The 12,797-nt window shown below is 27.4% G+C and overlaps 1 protein-coding gene across 3 annotated transcripts in view; it reads left to right on the top strand.

The window, feature by feature from the left end:
* The window catches only part of LOC142327421 (NADPH-dependent diflavin oxidoreductase 1), a 33,585-nt gene extending 21,349 nt beyond the window's left edge, over positions 1-12,236 (top strand). For 2 of the 3 annotated variants that reach the window (XM_075370461.1, XM_075370462.1), the window contains exons 7-9: positions 1,781-1,942; positions 5,694-5,920; positions 8,038-8,370. In XM_075370461.1, the coding sequence (XP_075226576.1) occupies positions 1,781-1,942; positions 5,694-5,920; positions 8,038-8,266 (618 nt within the window). In that variant the 3' untranslated portion in view covers positions 8,267-8,370. Of the gene's footprint in view, positions 1-1,780; positions 1,943-5,693; positions 5,921-8,037; positions 8,371-11,554 lie in introns of those variants that run through there. The other variant, XR_012756983.1, reaches the window with a different exon arrangement.
* Positions 12,237-12,797: the final 561 nt, after the last annotated feature.

Genomic DNA, 12,797 nt, shown 5'->3' with positions numbered 1-12,797 from the left:
CTGTAATTCCATTCTGAAAGAAATAAAAATAAAAAAAATAAAATAAAAAGTTGCAATATTGATATTATAAAATTATAAGCATTTTTAGTATGCTAATAATGTCATTTTCCATTTTTTTGATTAAACTAAATTTTTTAATTTTAAAAGTTCTCAAATGTAAAGAAAAGACTAAACCAATACATATGCATACGCAATATGAAATGAAAATTAAAATAAAATAAGCAAAAAATAAAGGCATATTGTATTATACTTCGCAAACGTTTTTTCAAGAAACTTTTCTTCTCAACTTTTCGCAAAGTTGAGAATTATGGATTAGGGCCTAAAGAAAAATGTCAAACACAAATTTCATAAAATGATAACAAAATTATGATTGCATAATTTTGTAAGTAGCCTAGTTTATTTACAAAATTTTTATATATTATTGTAATGTAATTCCAATACTAAAAAATAATTTTTTTAGTTTTGTTTATTTTCAAAGAATTGTTAAGAAAGAAAAAAGTATTTTTTAAATATTTTTTAGTATTAATAAGTTAATATTAAGCATTTTTAAAAAGAATAAATAGAATTTGAAATAATTCTACTAGCCTGATTTTCGGTAAAACAGTCTCTAAGAGGTTGTAAAAAAAACTATTTATCTTGAACAAAACTGTAATGAGTATAAAACAACCAAAAAAAAGTCAAAACAAACTATGTAACCAAACCAAAGAACCAATCCTCCATGCTAATACACAATAACAAAATCCTTACCGGATGCTGACAAAGAGTAGGAGGAAAAAAAGTCTTACTCTTGACAGTAGGCAGTGTCGTATGCACAGAGCAATCCCATGGAAGTGAATGCTACTAAGAGCAAGTAAGTAATAAGTAGTATTGCTCTAAGTAGTGAATCCCATGGCATCATAAGTAGTGAATGTGTTAATAAATTTCTAGTTTTATATTTAGACTATTAAGTTTTGGTCATTGTGAATTAATTTTTGGTCATTGTTATTCATTACTGTTTTATGAGGCATGTCTAGAAAGTAAGTGCTACCTGCGAATATCCCAAACACCATATCTCCATTTACCCAACTACTTATCTCCATTCAATGCACACATGTGCGCATGCATGCACACACACATACACACACACACACACACACACACACACACATACATGACCAGACAGGAGATTGTCTTCTTTTTAAAAGGTTGTTACTTTGTGATGAAATGTAGGTTTGCCACATGATTCCAGAATGTTAATAACAATCATTGTAATGACAAAGTGCTGGTTTATCAAAAGCCAAGAAATTCAAGAAAATTCTTGCTGCCAAAAAAATCATGTGCAGTGTTGCGTATGGGATGAATGGCTTATTGAAAATCATATGGTCTTCATGCTACAGGGGACAGCAGTCTGTTTGGGAGCATACTGTATTGTCCTGAGAAGTTTGGAAATGCTTTATCTTGTATTTACTGTTAAATAAATAAGGATACTATTTTATTTGATGATCTTTAAATTACATAGAATGTAATTTAATTACTGAATTTTATTTTTGTTCATTGTTGACATATTTATTTTGTATTATTATTATTTTAGCTAACTGTAATATTTTCCTGAAGTATAACATTGATAAATCCATCATGGTAATCAATAATACCAACTCATTTGAAACAAACACTAATTGTTTTAGGTTACTATTATTAAATGCTATATACTGTGGAGAATAGTTGCTATAGTCTAGTTTATTCCAGTTAATTGCAATAATATTAAGAACATGTCCTAATAAATTCATTGTTTTTTCAATAGTTTCATAAAGAAGAACTTCATTTGTTGATCGCAGTTGTAAGTTATAAAACGAAATTAATGGCACCACGTTTAGGATTGTGTTCTAATTATTTAGCATCTTTAAATCATGCGAATTCATTACCAGTTAGTGTGAGGACTGGCTCTTTTTCATTTCCACAAAAGGTAAGTATGTATTTTACTCCTTTTGTAAAGAAAAAGTCTTGATGTAGGTTCAAACATTCTGAAACTTGAGATGAATAATTTATGTTAGTGAAATTAATATATGATAGAATTTTTATAACCTCTTTTGTTTATAACCTAAACATGATATGTAATTAAGAACTGTCTTTAATAAACATATTTTATATGTTTACAAAGAATGAATAAAAATCAATAATATAAACAAACATTGTTTGAAAAATATTGCCTGAAAAAATTATGTGAAAGATTTAAATTTTTAAAGAAGTGTACATAAAATAATTTTTTCAAATTTTTTGATAAAATTCAACTAGTAAAAAAAAAATACACTTCTCTCTGGAGGGGAGGGGGTAGAGCCTTTGTTTGAAATTTAAAAATTAATATATTAAATAATAAAGTTTTGAAAAATATATTAACTTTTTATTGCATAAAAAATTAGCAATGAAATGGCAAAATACATTTTTTACCAGAGTAAAAAAACTCATTTGGGTTTGGGATTTGAAAAACTGTTTGAGTAAAAGTCCTATTAAAGAAGAGGCTTTATGATAAATAAAAACCACCTTTTATCAGGAAACCACCTTTCCCATTCTTTCCCAACATCCTTTTCACGTTAAGAAGAAGCTTAGAAATTCACTTTTAGAAAAAGTTTATTGGGCATTCTGTAAATTTTATTTCATGGACTCTATTATCTCAAATCTCTCTCCTTTTAATGGAAATTTAATTTTAGAAATAAAGGAGTCAAAAAGAATATGGTGTGTGAGGGATGACACTGAGTAAAATTTTGTGCTGGGACAGCACAAAATGAGCTGGGACATTGTTTTGGTAAAGGAGCAAAGAGTTGTCACACCAAAGTTGAGATCTTTTCTTCCTCACAGTTTCACAGAGATAGAAAACTCCTGGGTAGTAGTGGTAACTGACTGTCCGCCCTGCAGATATACACTCATAATGAACAACATCTTTGATTTTAGCTTGCCTTTTTCAGTCTGTGACAATTTTTCGATCCATGATCCTGTGTGATGAGTGAAACTTTGTTTCTACATACCGTGCACTCATTACTGGGTATTATTATCATTTGAATGATTCAAATTTCCTGACATTGATACATAATTGTCTTTCTGCTCTCATGAAAGGAGAGTTTTCAGAACGAACTTGGCAGTAATGCAATGCATTCCTAATTTTTTCAGCTAGGATTTCATGAAAATGAACTTAGCGAAATCATGCTTTCTTCTGCTGAACTGGCAAATGTTGATTTGACCTCACCAAATTAATGTGTCTATGTTGTCAATTTTCTTCCTGACAGGTGTTGAAGATTCTCAACAACTTTTAAAACTTTGGACATTCGTAGCATTGTGTGCAGCTCAGATAGTCCTCCGTAAATCTCTTAAATAATTTTGTGTGTTCCGTGAAATTTTTGCCAAGCTTAACATAAAGTTTTGCTGTAACTTGTGTAAATTACTTGTTACAAAAATCGCCAAAGGCACTCAACAACAGCTACTTTGAATGAATGCAATGAAAAAATTGATAGTCATGGACTATATAAAGTCTTATGTGACATTACTATGACTCGTGAATTAATTACTGTGATTCTCAGTAATGATAACTACACTTTTTAGCATACAAGATAAGTGAAAAGAACTGCAGTTATTTTTTTTAATAAACTTCATTTCTTTTGAATTGAGTTTAGGTTTTTCATAAAACTTACTTAAAAATGTTGCCTAATTTCAGTTTATTATCTTTAATATTTTGACATTTTATATTTTTTATAAACATGCAACAATTTAATTAACTTTTAACTATCATGTAACTTAAATAACATGTAACAATTTATGAAACTGTTTATAACTTTTTCAATTAAAATTCTTAAAAAAATAGGAAGCATTGATAGTTTTTTGTCATTGTGCTTCATTCTAGTTTGGTTGGTTTTCACTTTTGTTATTTGGACAATGTAAATTTTTTAATAATTATTTAATTTTAGATATGGCTTGTAATATTTATTTTTCAAAAGAGTTCAATAATGAAAACTTGTTAATTTATCCTCCAGTAAAATTTTACTACATGTACTTGCTTGTACAGCAAGTTGACGTTAGCATACCTCTGGTGAGACAATTTTTTTTTCATGGTCTTATTCAGGAACCATTGTACAAATGAGTTTTGGATTTTTATTAACTTACATAAGAGAATACATTTAAATGGATACAAAAATGTCACAGAGGTTTTGTTTTCTGTCATTAGATACTGATTCAAGACAAGAATTGATGTAATAAATCTTTCAGCATCAGTTTCACCTTCACTTTTAACCCAAGGTAATAAAGTTCAATTGCTAAAATATTTACTTCCTAGATCAGCTTAAATATATGCACCCTTCTGATACATAAGAAAGCTGTTTTAGCTAATATATCTTTGGCATATGATCCATATGGTCTAGCCACCTTTTATATAACTGGTAGATTTTCAACTCCTGACATTTTTCTAATGACATTAAAATCCATTTGATCAAGTCAAGTACAGCCAAAAATAGATCTAGAGAATTTCATTTGAGAATTTTTGATCCTTCTCATAATAATATTACCTCTCAAAATCTGTTTTTGCAAAAATTGAGAAGAATTGTTATAGTAAATTTATTAAGCCACATTTGTATCTTTGAATTGGTCCAGCCTTTCATTATTTTTCTGACAATGTTACAGAAATGCCCTATCGACTGCTCATCCCAAAACATCGTACAGTGCACAGGGCTTACCATAAAGTGCTATCATTTTTTGTTTTATTATCATTAATATTGTTTTATTATCATTAACAATGATGTTTGAATTGTAATGTTCCTTCCAAATCTAGGATAGTAAGCTGATGATCATTGGTAAAAAACAAAATATTAATAAAATTGATCTTTTTGTTTGCTTATTCAAGCCATTACAGGAAAGGGATCCATCTATGTTCAAAGAGCATTGTCAAAATATTTATAAAAAAAGTGTAGATGATTTTATTATGTCTTATTATGCGATTAATAAAAATGTCTTCTCTAGAAGTTTTCAGATTTAAAAATTATCCATATGTCTTTATATATATTAAAAATGGCCTTTAATAAATGAAGCAGATAAACTTACTTTCTTAAAACATTTTCACTTTTTTCCTCTTTGCTCTGACACACACACTAGTAAATTTACTAGTGCTGTGTGAAAATTGATTTCCTGCCTTCTGTCAGTGATTGTTTTCAAAACAAACAAGAATCCTTTTAAAATCATTTAAGTTTGTATTCATCAAAATTTACTTTCTTAATCTTGATTTTTTTATATTAGGATTTATTACTCAATCATCATATTTTTTACAATTGTTTGTAAGTATAAATAACTGAAATTCTACAGCAAATCAGTCCTTAATACACTATAGAAAGCATGCTACAACAGTCATAATCTTCTTCTTGTATTTGTTTATTCTTGGAGTATTTAGCTCTAGGTATTTAAACTGTGTAAATAGCATGTTAAAACCATGTTTTATCTCTTTTTCTTTTGTGAATAACCTTCAGTTATGATGACACATGAACTATTAAAAAAGGTGAAAGTATTAAAAGTAAACATTAAATAACTTATTTGACAAGGCCTCTTTAATGTAACTTGATACTGTATTTATGTTTTCATTGTTATTTTGTTTAAATTTGATGTTTTTTATATTGCCGATTTTCTTTGATATCTTATTTGTCTGTTATTTTGACCATTAAATAAAATAAAATATTGTTTTTTAGTCTCTACCTATAATAATGGTTGGTCCTGGCACTGGAATTGCACCTTTTAGAAGTTTTGTTTGGGATAAGACTGTAGAGGGAGAAGCTAACAGTGAATATTTACATTTATTTTTTGGATGTCGCAATAAGGAAGCTGATTTCCACTGTAGAAGTGAATGGGAAAGGCTTCAAAGCGAAGGAAAAATTTCTTTCTACACAGCATTCTCCAGAGATCAGTCTCATAAAGTGTAAGTATGTCTCAATTGTTTTAAGTTTAGTAGTTCTAAGACAATTACTTATTTTTTAATTTAACTGAATTTTTTACCAAATTAAGCTTTGCTGTTAAATTAATAAATTTAAAATTAAAATGAAGTTTGAAATTGTCAATTGTAATTGATGGTGGAATGTTCAATTAGTGCAAAAAAAAATTCACATCAGAAATACTGTAAGCACTACTTTCAGGGCTAGATGTTACTTATTGATGACTGTTGAAGAGCTTGTCCATTGCATTCCTGGTATATATTTTTCAAATATTTTTTGTAAATAAGGTGTTGAGGGGAAAACTATAAAAAAAATAATATTATTGTCAACATTAAACTGCTGAGAGACAGACTGGAACAGTGTATATCAGAGTACGTCCTGCAGTAATGAAAGGAAAGACTATGTGTTCAGTCTTCATAGCATTGGCTTGGGGGAAAAAATTCCCTCTTTCTGCACCTCTTCATATCTCATACAAAAGAATAGTGTATCTTCCATCAAAGTAATTTTTATCATTGTACTCTTCTATTATTAACAGTAGTAATTTGCAGATTTTTCTAATGTGTGCAGTGTATGAAGGCTATTCCAAAAGTGATCCCGATTGGCAAAAAAGTAAAGAAAAGATTTTGTTATAATCACATTGAATCTATTACATTTTCATAATCATCACCTATATTCAAACGCTGCTCTCCATTAGCTTGTGATAGAAAGTCATAAATGCTATCCGCAAATTCATCATTGGTTTCAAAACTTTGTAGTGAGTTAGACTTTCATGTTAATGATGATGGGGTAGCCGTTTGTTGCCAAGTTTAGTATATAGGGGAATGATTGAAAGTGGCCAAGTGAAAGGCTTAAAAAGCATTTGTGGAGTACAAATCTAGAAAAACTTGTAGAGTGGGAATTTTTTTCAGTGTCTTACGGTATATTTCTGACATTATTGTAATCTCAGGTTCCATAAATTCTTATCAGCAAAGTTCCTTTAGTACTTTGATACTTCTTTTCAGTTTTTTAAATAAATTCACAGAGGAAAAAATATCCAAATTCAAATTTCTGGAACATATCTCACAATGCTTTCAGCCATAATATTACTTACCATAAACATGACTAACACAGATGATAGCATTACACTTTCAAATGCAATGTAAAATATACTCACAGAAGGTGTGAATAATAATAATCATAGGTTCCAAGCTTCATTGATTGCTGCTTTACCAGTATCAAATATATACACTGTAGATTGTGATGTAATAGTATTATAGATTACTGGTAGATGCAATCAGTTTTAGAATAGACCTATAATGTTTATAGTAACGGTTTTTTTATTATGGTAAAATGCATACCCATTTCTTTAACAGTAACTTTTTTAACTTGGGTGTATTAAATTTAGGTAAATACAATTTATATAAAATCAAAACTTCTTTTGTATATAAATTTAAAATAATTTTTTTAGTTTGTTTTTTTTAATTAAAAATTTTGTTTGAACATTAAAGCACAGATATCTGATAGAAAATTTGCATTTATGAACCGTTCATAATTTTTTTTTTTTGGGGGGGGAAGTTTTGATAGCTTAATGTTTTCAATTTTAATCATGTAATTAATTCAATTCATTTTGGTAGCTTTAATGTGATTCAAGATATCTGAGAACTATTGCTTTACAATACAGTGACTTTTCAACAGTGAATAATAGAAAATATGCCCAGAATAAATATTCTTCATAGTATATTACAATGATACCTATTACAATAATACCTATCTGAAGTTGCTTTTTATATTTATATTTATGTTTTTAAACTACTAACTCAGATGTATAATTGAAAATTACAGGTATGTTAATTTATGAACCGTTCATAATTTTTTTTTTGGGGGAAATTTTGATAGCTTAATGTTTTCAATTTTAATCGTGTAATTAATTCAATTCATTTTGGTAGCTTTAATGTGATTCAAGATATCTGAGAACTATTACTTTACAATACAGTGAATTTTAGAAAATATGCCCAGAATAAATATTCTTCATAGTATATTACAATAATACCTTTCTGAAGTTGCTTTTTATATTTATATTCATGTTTTTAAACTACTAACTCAGATGTATAATTGAAAATTACAGGTATGTTCAACACATTATTGAAAAAGAAGAAGTTAATTTATGGAAATTATTATCTCGCAAAGATGTACACATATATGTAGCAGGCAACGCTAATAATATGCCAAATTCTGTAAGAGAAGCATTTAAAAATATATATTGTAAAAAAAGTGGTTTGACTAACGATGAATGTGAAGGTATTTTTGAAAAATTGGAGTTATTAGGACAATATCAAACAGAAACATGGGCTTAAGTTTAATGATCATTTTAATTGTAGCTATGTAGTTCATTTATTGTTTTTAATGGTGCTGTTAAACATAGGTAAGTGATTTTTAGAAAAAAATTATTTTTATCAAATTGTGAATTTATTTATTACTACCATCTTCCTCTGTTTTCAACAGAAAAATTACTCCAACCATCCATTTCACTTTATGTAATTAAAAAATGGCTCGTTTTAATTAAAAGCTTTTATTTAACTCGCTTTAGGAATAATCAAATCTTGCAGCTGCTATATCTTTTGATCTGTCATATGAAAATCAATGAAATTTGGTACACGTATGTGTAACTTTGATGAAAATACAACACCTACAGTGTTGGAATATGCAATGCTGGGTGGGATATATCCCACCCACATGCTTCCAAGCGCTACCCCTACGCTAAATTCACGCATTTAGTTGAAAATTTTCATTTCTCATGAACTATCATATGAAAATGATTGAAACTTGGTACACGTATGTAACTTCGATGTGTAAAAATAAATATTTTTTACTTTTTTTAGTCTTAAAAAAAATTACAAAAATATATTTGATTATATGAAAAATTATTTTTTAAAAAAGCTTTTATTTAACTAATATTAATGTTAACATTAATAAAAAAAGGAAACAAATTAGAAAAACCCTATAAAAACTAAAATTCTCAATGAGATTTAATTCTTATTTTTTAAACAAAAAAATATAATATATTAACAAATATAAAAATGCACTGAAAAGTAAAAAATAAATTATATAAATATCTAATAAATAACCAATAAATAAATGTAATAATTATTAAATTTAAAAATTAAAAGTAATTAAAATATTTAGTTAAACAAAAGCGTGGCGCAGTTTTTACAATAATGTTTTCAAATAAGTATTTATAGACATTTGCTGCTCTATTTTTTAAAATATATTTTTGTTTAATGAGATTGTTTGGTATATGTATATACTTTATTTATCTGTAATAACATAACTCAAGTCTTAATTCTTTGATGGTTCAAATTTGCACCGAGATGACCTTTAAGGGTTAATAAGATTAAAAATAAAAATAAAATTTAGAAATCTTGCACAAAGTTATTGCATTTTGTCGGTAATTGGAAAAATTATTAATTATTATCATTATTATTTATAATTGTAATCGTAATTATGAATTCATTAAATAAAAATTCATAATTAATTAAAATGAAACTTTTAACAGAAAGATTGTGTTCAATTTGGCTTAGATTACAAGCAGAATTCGAAGATGAACTTCAATTATGTGAGAACATGTACAAAGAAAGGGAGTGGGTGTATTTTTCCAGATTGTTACTTGCAGCTAGTCAATCTCAACTGGAGAGGTTCCAGCAGACCTTTCTGCCTCCTCGCATCATTATTGAAAATGAAAATGAAGATTAATTGTAAAAATAAATGTTATGTTGTTTTAAATAAATTATAAAAACTGCAACCATGCTTTTATTTAACTAAATATTTTCATTACTTTTAATTTTAAAATTTAATAATTATTACATTTATTTATTGGTTATTTATTAGATATATATAATTTATTTTTTACTTTTCAGTGCATTTTTATACTTGTTAATATATTATATTTTTTTGTTTAAAATTCTCAATTTGATTTAATTCTTATTTTTTACTTTTTAGAGGGATTTTCTAATTTGTTTCCTTTTTTATTAATGTTAATATTAATATTAGTTAAATAAAAGCTTTTTTAAAAAATAATTTTTTATGTCTAATCAAATATATTTTTGTAATTTTTTTGTTTTTCTTTTTTTCGATTACGTAAAGAAAATTATTTAGTGTAGTAATAATTATTGTTTTTAATGGTAAAAAAATCTATTTATCTATCAGAAGATACGTAATTATTTGTATTTTGAAATGAAAGTTTGAAATCATTTACCTGTATGATGTTTGGAAGAAATAAACTAATTGAAGAGATTTTATAAAAATCATACAATACATAATGATTTATGCAATTGAGTGCAGTGGAGTGGTAGCATCTCTGTTCATATCTAAAAGATTGCGGTTTTGAATTCTGCCCAGATTTGGCAATTTTTATACGCTACAAATTTCCATACTTCATTCCAGTTAATAGTTCTTAAAAGATATATATTAAAATTCTACTGAGGCACTTGCCTATTTGAAAAAGGATCATTTAATTATTTTGTTACTCAGAGACACATTACATTAATCCATCCCACTGAATCATCATGCCTCTTCCTCATATCCTTATGCCACCTACCTAAAAATGATTCAGTTGGGAAATTTTTCTTGATACCCTTCCAGATTAAGTAAGAGATAAAAAGATATAAATATTTTTATTTGCCTTTTCCCAAGAAAACAGTCAAAAGTGAGAAGCATCTTCTTGAATCAGTGAAAATATGTCAGAATGAGCCCTATGCCATCTTTAAAAGAATTAGAAAAGAAATTCTTGAGAATATTTGTGGTAAAATAGAAATGTTATGATGGGTTATTTATTTTTGCCAGAGAATACTATGTAATTTGAATTGTAGCTAATTAATTAGTTGCTTATTTTATTTTAATTTTTCGTCCTTTATTTTTTTTTTAAACTATTTCAATTCCAGGGTTTTGGTTTTTATATATTTATGTAAAATTAATAATTTTAAAATTATGTAAAATTTTTATCTATTTATGTGGATATGGTGTGCTGTTTGTTAATAAGAAGTAAATGGTGTTTTTGTATATTTTTTAAGCTTCTGTAAATTGATCTTTTTGAATAAATGCATTTGTCAAAAAATAAAAAAAAAAGTTGCCTTACCAAACATATCAGCATTTCACAAATATAATTTTTTTCATAAAAAGCTTACAATATGGATTAAATTAATAGGAAAAAAGTTAAAAATTCAAAAATTAAATTTCTTTCTGTATTAACAGAAACAAATACAAAAGATTGCAAATCCTAAGACGAGAGTTGGTTGATTACAAAGCAAAGAAATTTAGTTTTTCATTTTGTGTCTTCTTTGGGAATGAGGTAGGTACCCATTTATTATCAAATAAAGAACTAAGAAAACCTACGCATATTATTAATTAAATATTTTTTTAAATTTACTTGTAATTTTCCCTAGCCCATTAAAAATATTTTCACATACCATGAATAACATGTATAGGTTTCCTGCAACTGTTTTACCAGTAATTTGATTCTTCTTTTCTTTTGTTCTCATTTAAGATATGTAAAACTTCTTCATTCTTCTTAGTCTTTGTCTACTTCTTCTCCTGGTGGAGGTCGGTGATGGAATGCTTTCACTGTTCTGTTTATGGTCTTTTTATAGATGCCTGCCAGTGGTGGGGATGCAGCACTGCTGTGTGGTGGGAGAGTTGCACAGTCAGCTGGCTTGGTGGGAAGGAATGTGTGTGCAGGCGCATAGGTGGACTGCAAGTCCCCCTGACATCTACCAGCTAGCGTTACACTTGCCGGTAGTAAGCACAGCATGTGATGACATAATTTACTTTGATTATTGGATTTCAGTTGATGACACTGTCCTAGGGATGTTGACAGCTAAATAAAAAAAAAAACTGGATTCTGTTTATGTGGACTCTTATAAATAATTAGGCATTTAGTTTGTGATGAAAGAGTATAGTAGTGCAATAAAACAGGTTAACCAATAGGGTAATTATAGTTATAAAATTATGTCAATTTCTGTTTTAATAATGATAAAAACATCATAGATTGTTTTTATCATAGATTGTTAGCCACATTGTCTAGTGTCTATCTAGTAGGGTGTATGTTGTAAGTAAATATTATGTTAACATAACATATAAAAAAACACAGTTTTAGCTAGACCTTTACTGATAGAAAAGTAAGATTAGTGTCCTTAGAACTTTACATTGAAAAATTGTAAGATTTGAACAGTAATATACTTTATGATGCAGTTTTCAAAAATTAACCAGCCTTATTTATCCATGGATTTAGAATATTAAAAAAATAATTAAAAAAAAACAAAAACTGACTTCCAAAACAATTGTACTAAAATGTTAAAAATAATTATGTTTTTATTTATTGACTAAAGTAAAAGTACTTACAACAAATAACTATTATTGAAGATGGTGCCAGCCAACACAAGTTAAACAAAAAAAACCTATACTCTATATAATAGAAATCCTACTTTAAACATTGCAAAATTGGTAACAGAAGTTTTACTACAATAAAATGAGATCTAAAAAAATGTAATATAAACATAAAATGCGACATATAAAAACATGATATAGTAATACTTTATAGATATGTTGGTAGATTTATTATCACCGAGTATATATGCCTTTGTGAACTCAAGGTAAGATATGATCGTGAGATGCTCTCTTGTATGCTCTTGAGATCACATTTTACATGTGGGAATCTCGTTTAGCCAGTCTAGCAGTCAGTTGAGGTAATAACTTTATGTAACTTTTTGTTTAATTTGTGTTGGCTGGCACTGACTTCAAAAATAGTTATTTGTTGTAAATACTTTTACTTCAGTTAATAAATAAAAATATAATTATTTGTAACATTTTAGTACTATTATTTTGGGAAGTTGC

This window comes from Lycorma delicatula, chromosome 7 (genome assembly GCF_047948215.1).
Source record: "Lycorma delicatula isolate Av1 chromosome 7, ASM4794821v1, whole genome shotgun sequence".
Lineage (NCBI taxonomy): Eukaryota > Metazoa > Arthropoda > Insecta > Hemiptera > Fulgoridae > Lycorma > Lycorma delicatula.
This window is presented reverse-complemented; position numbering and strand designations above follow the sequence as displayed.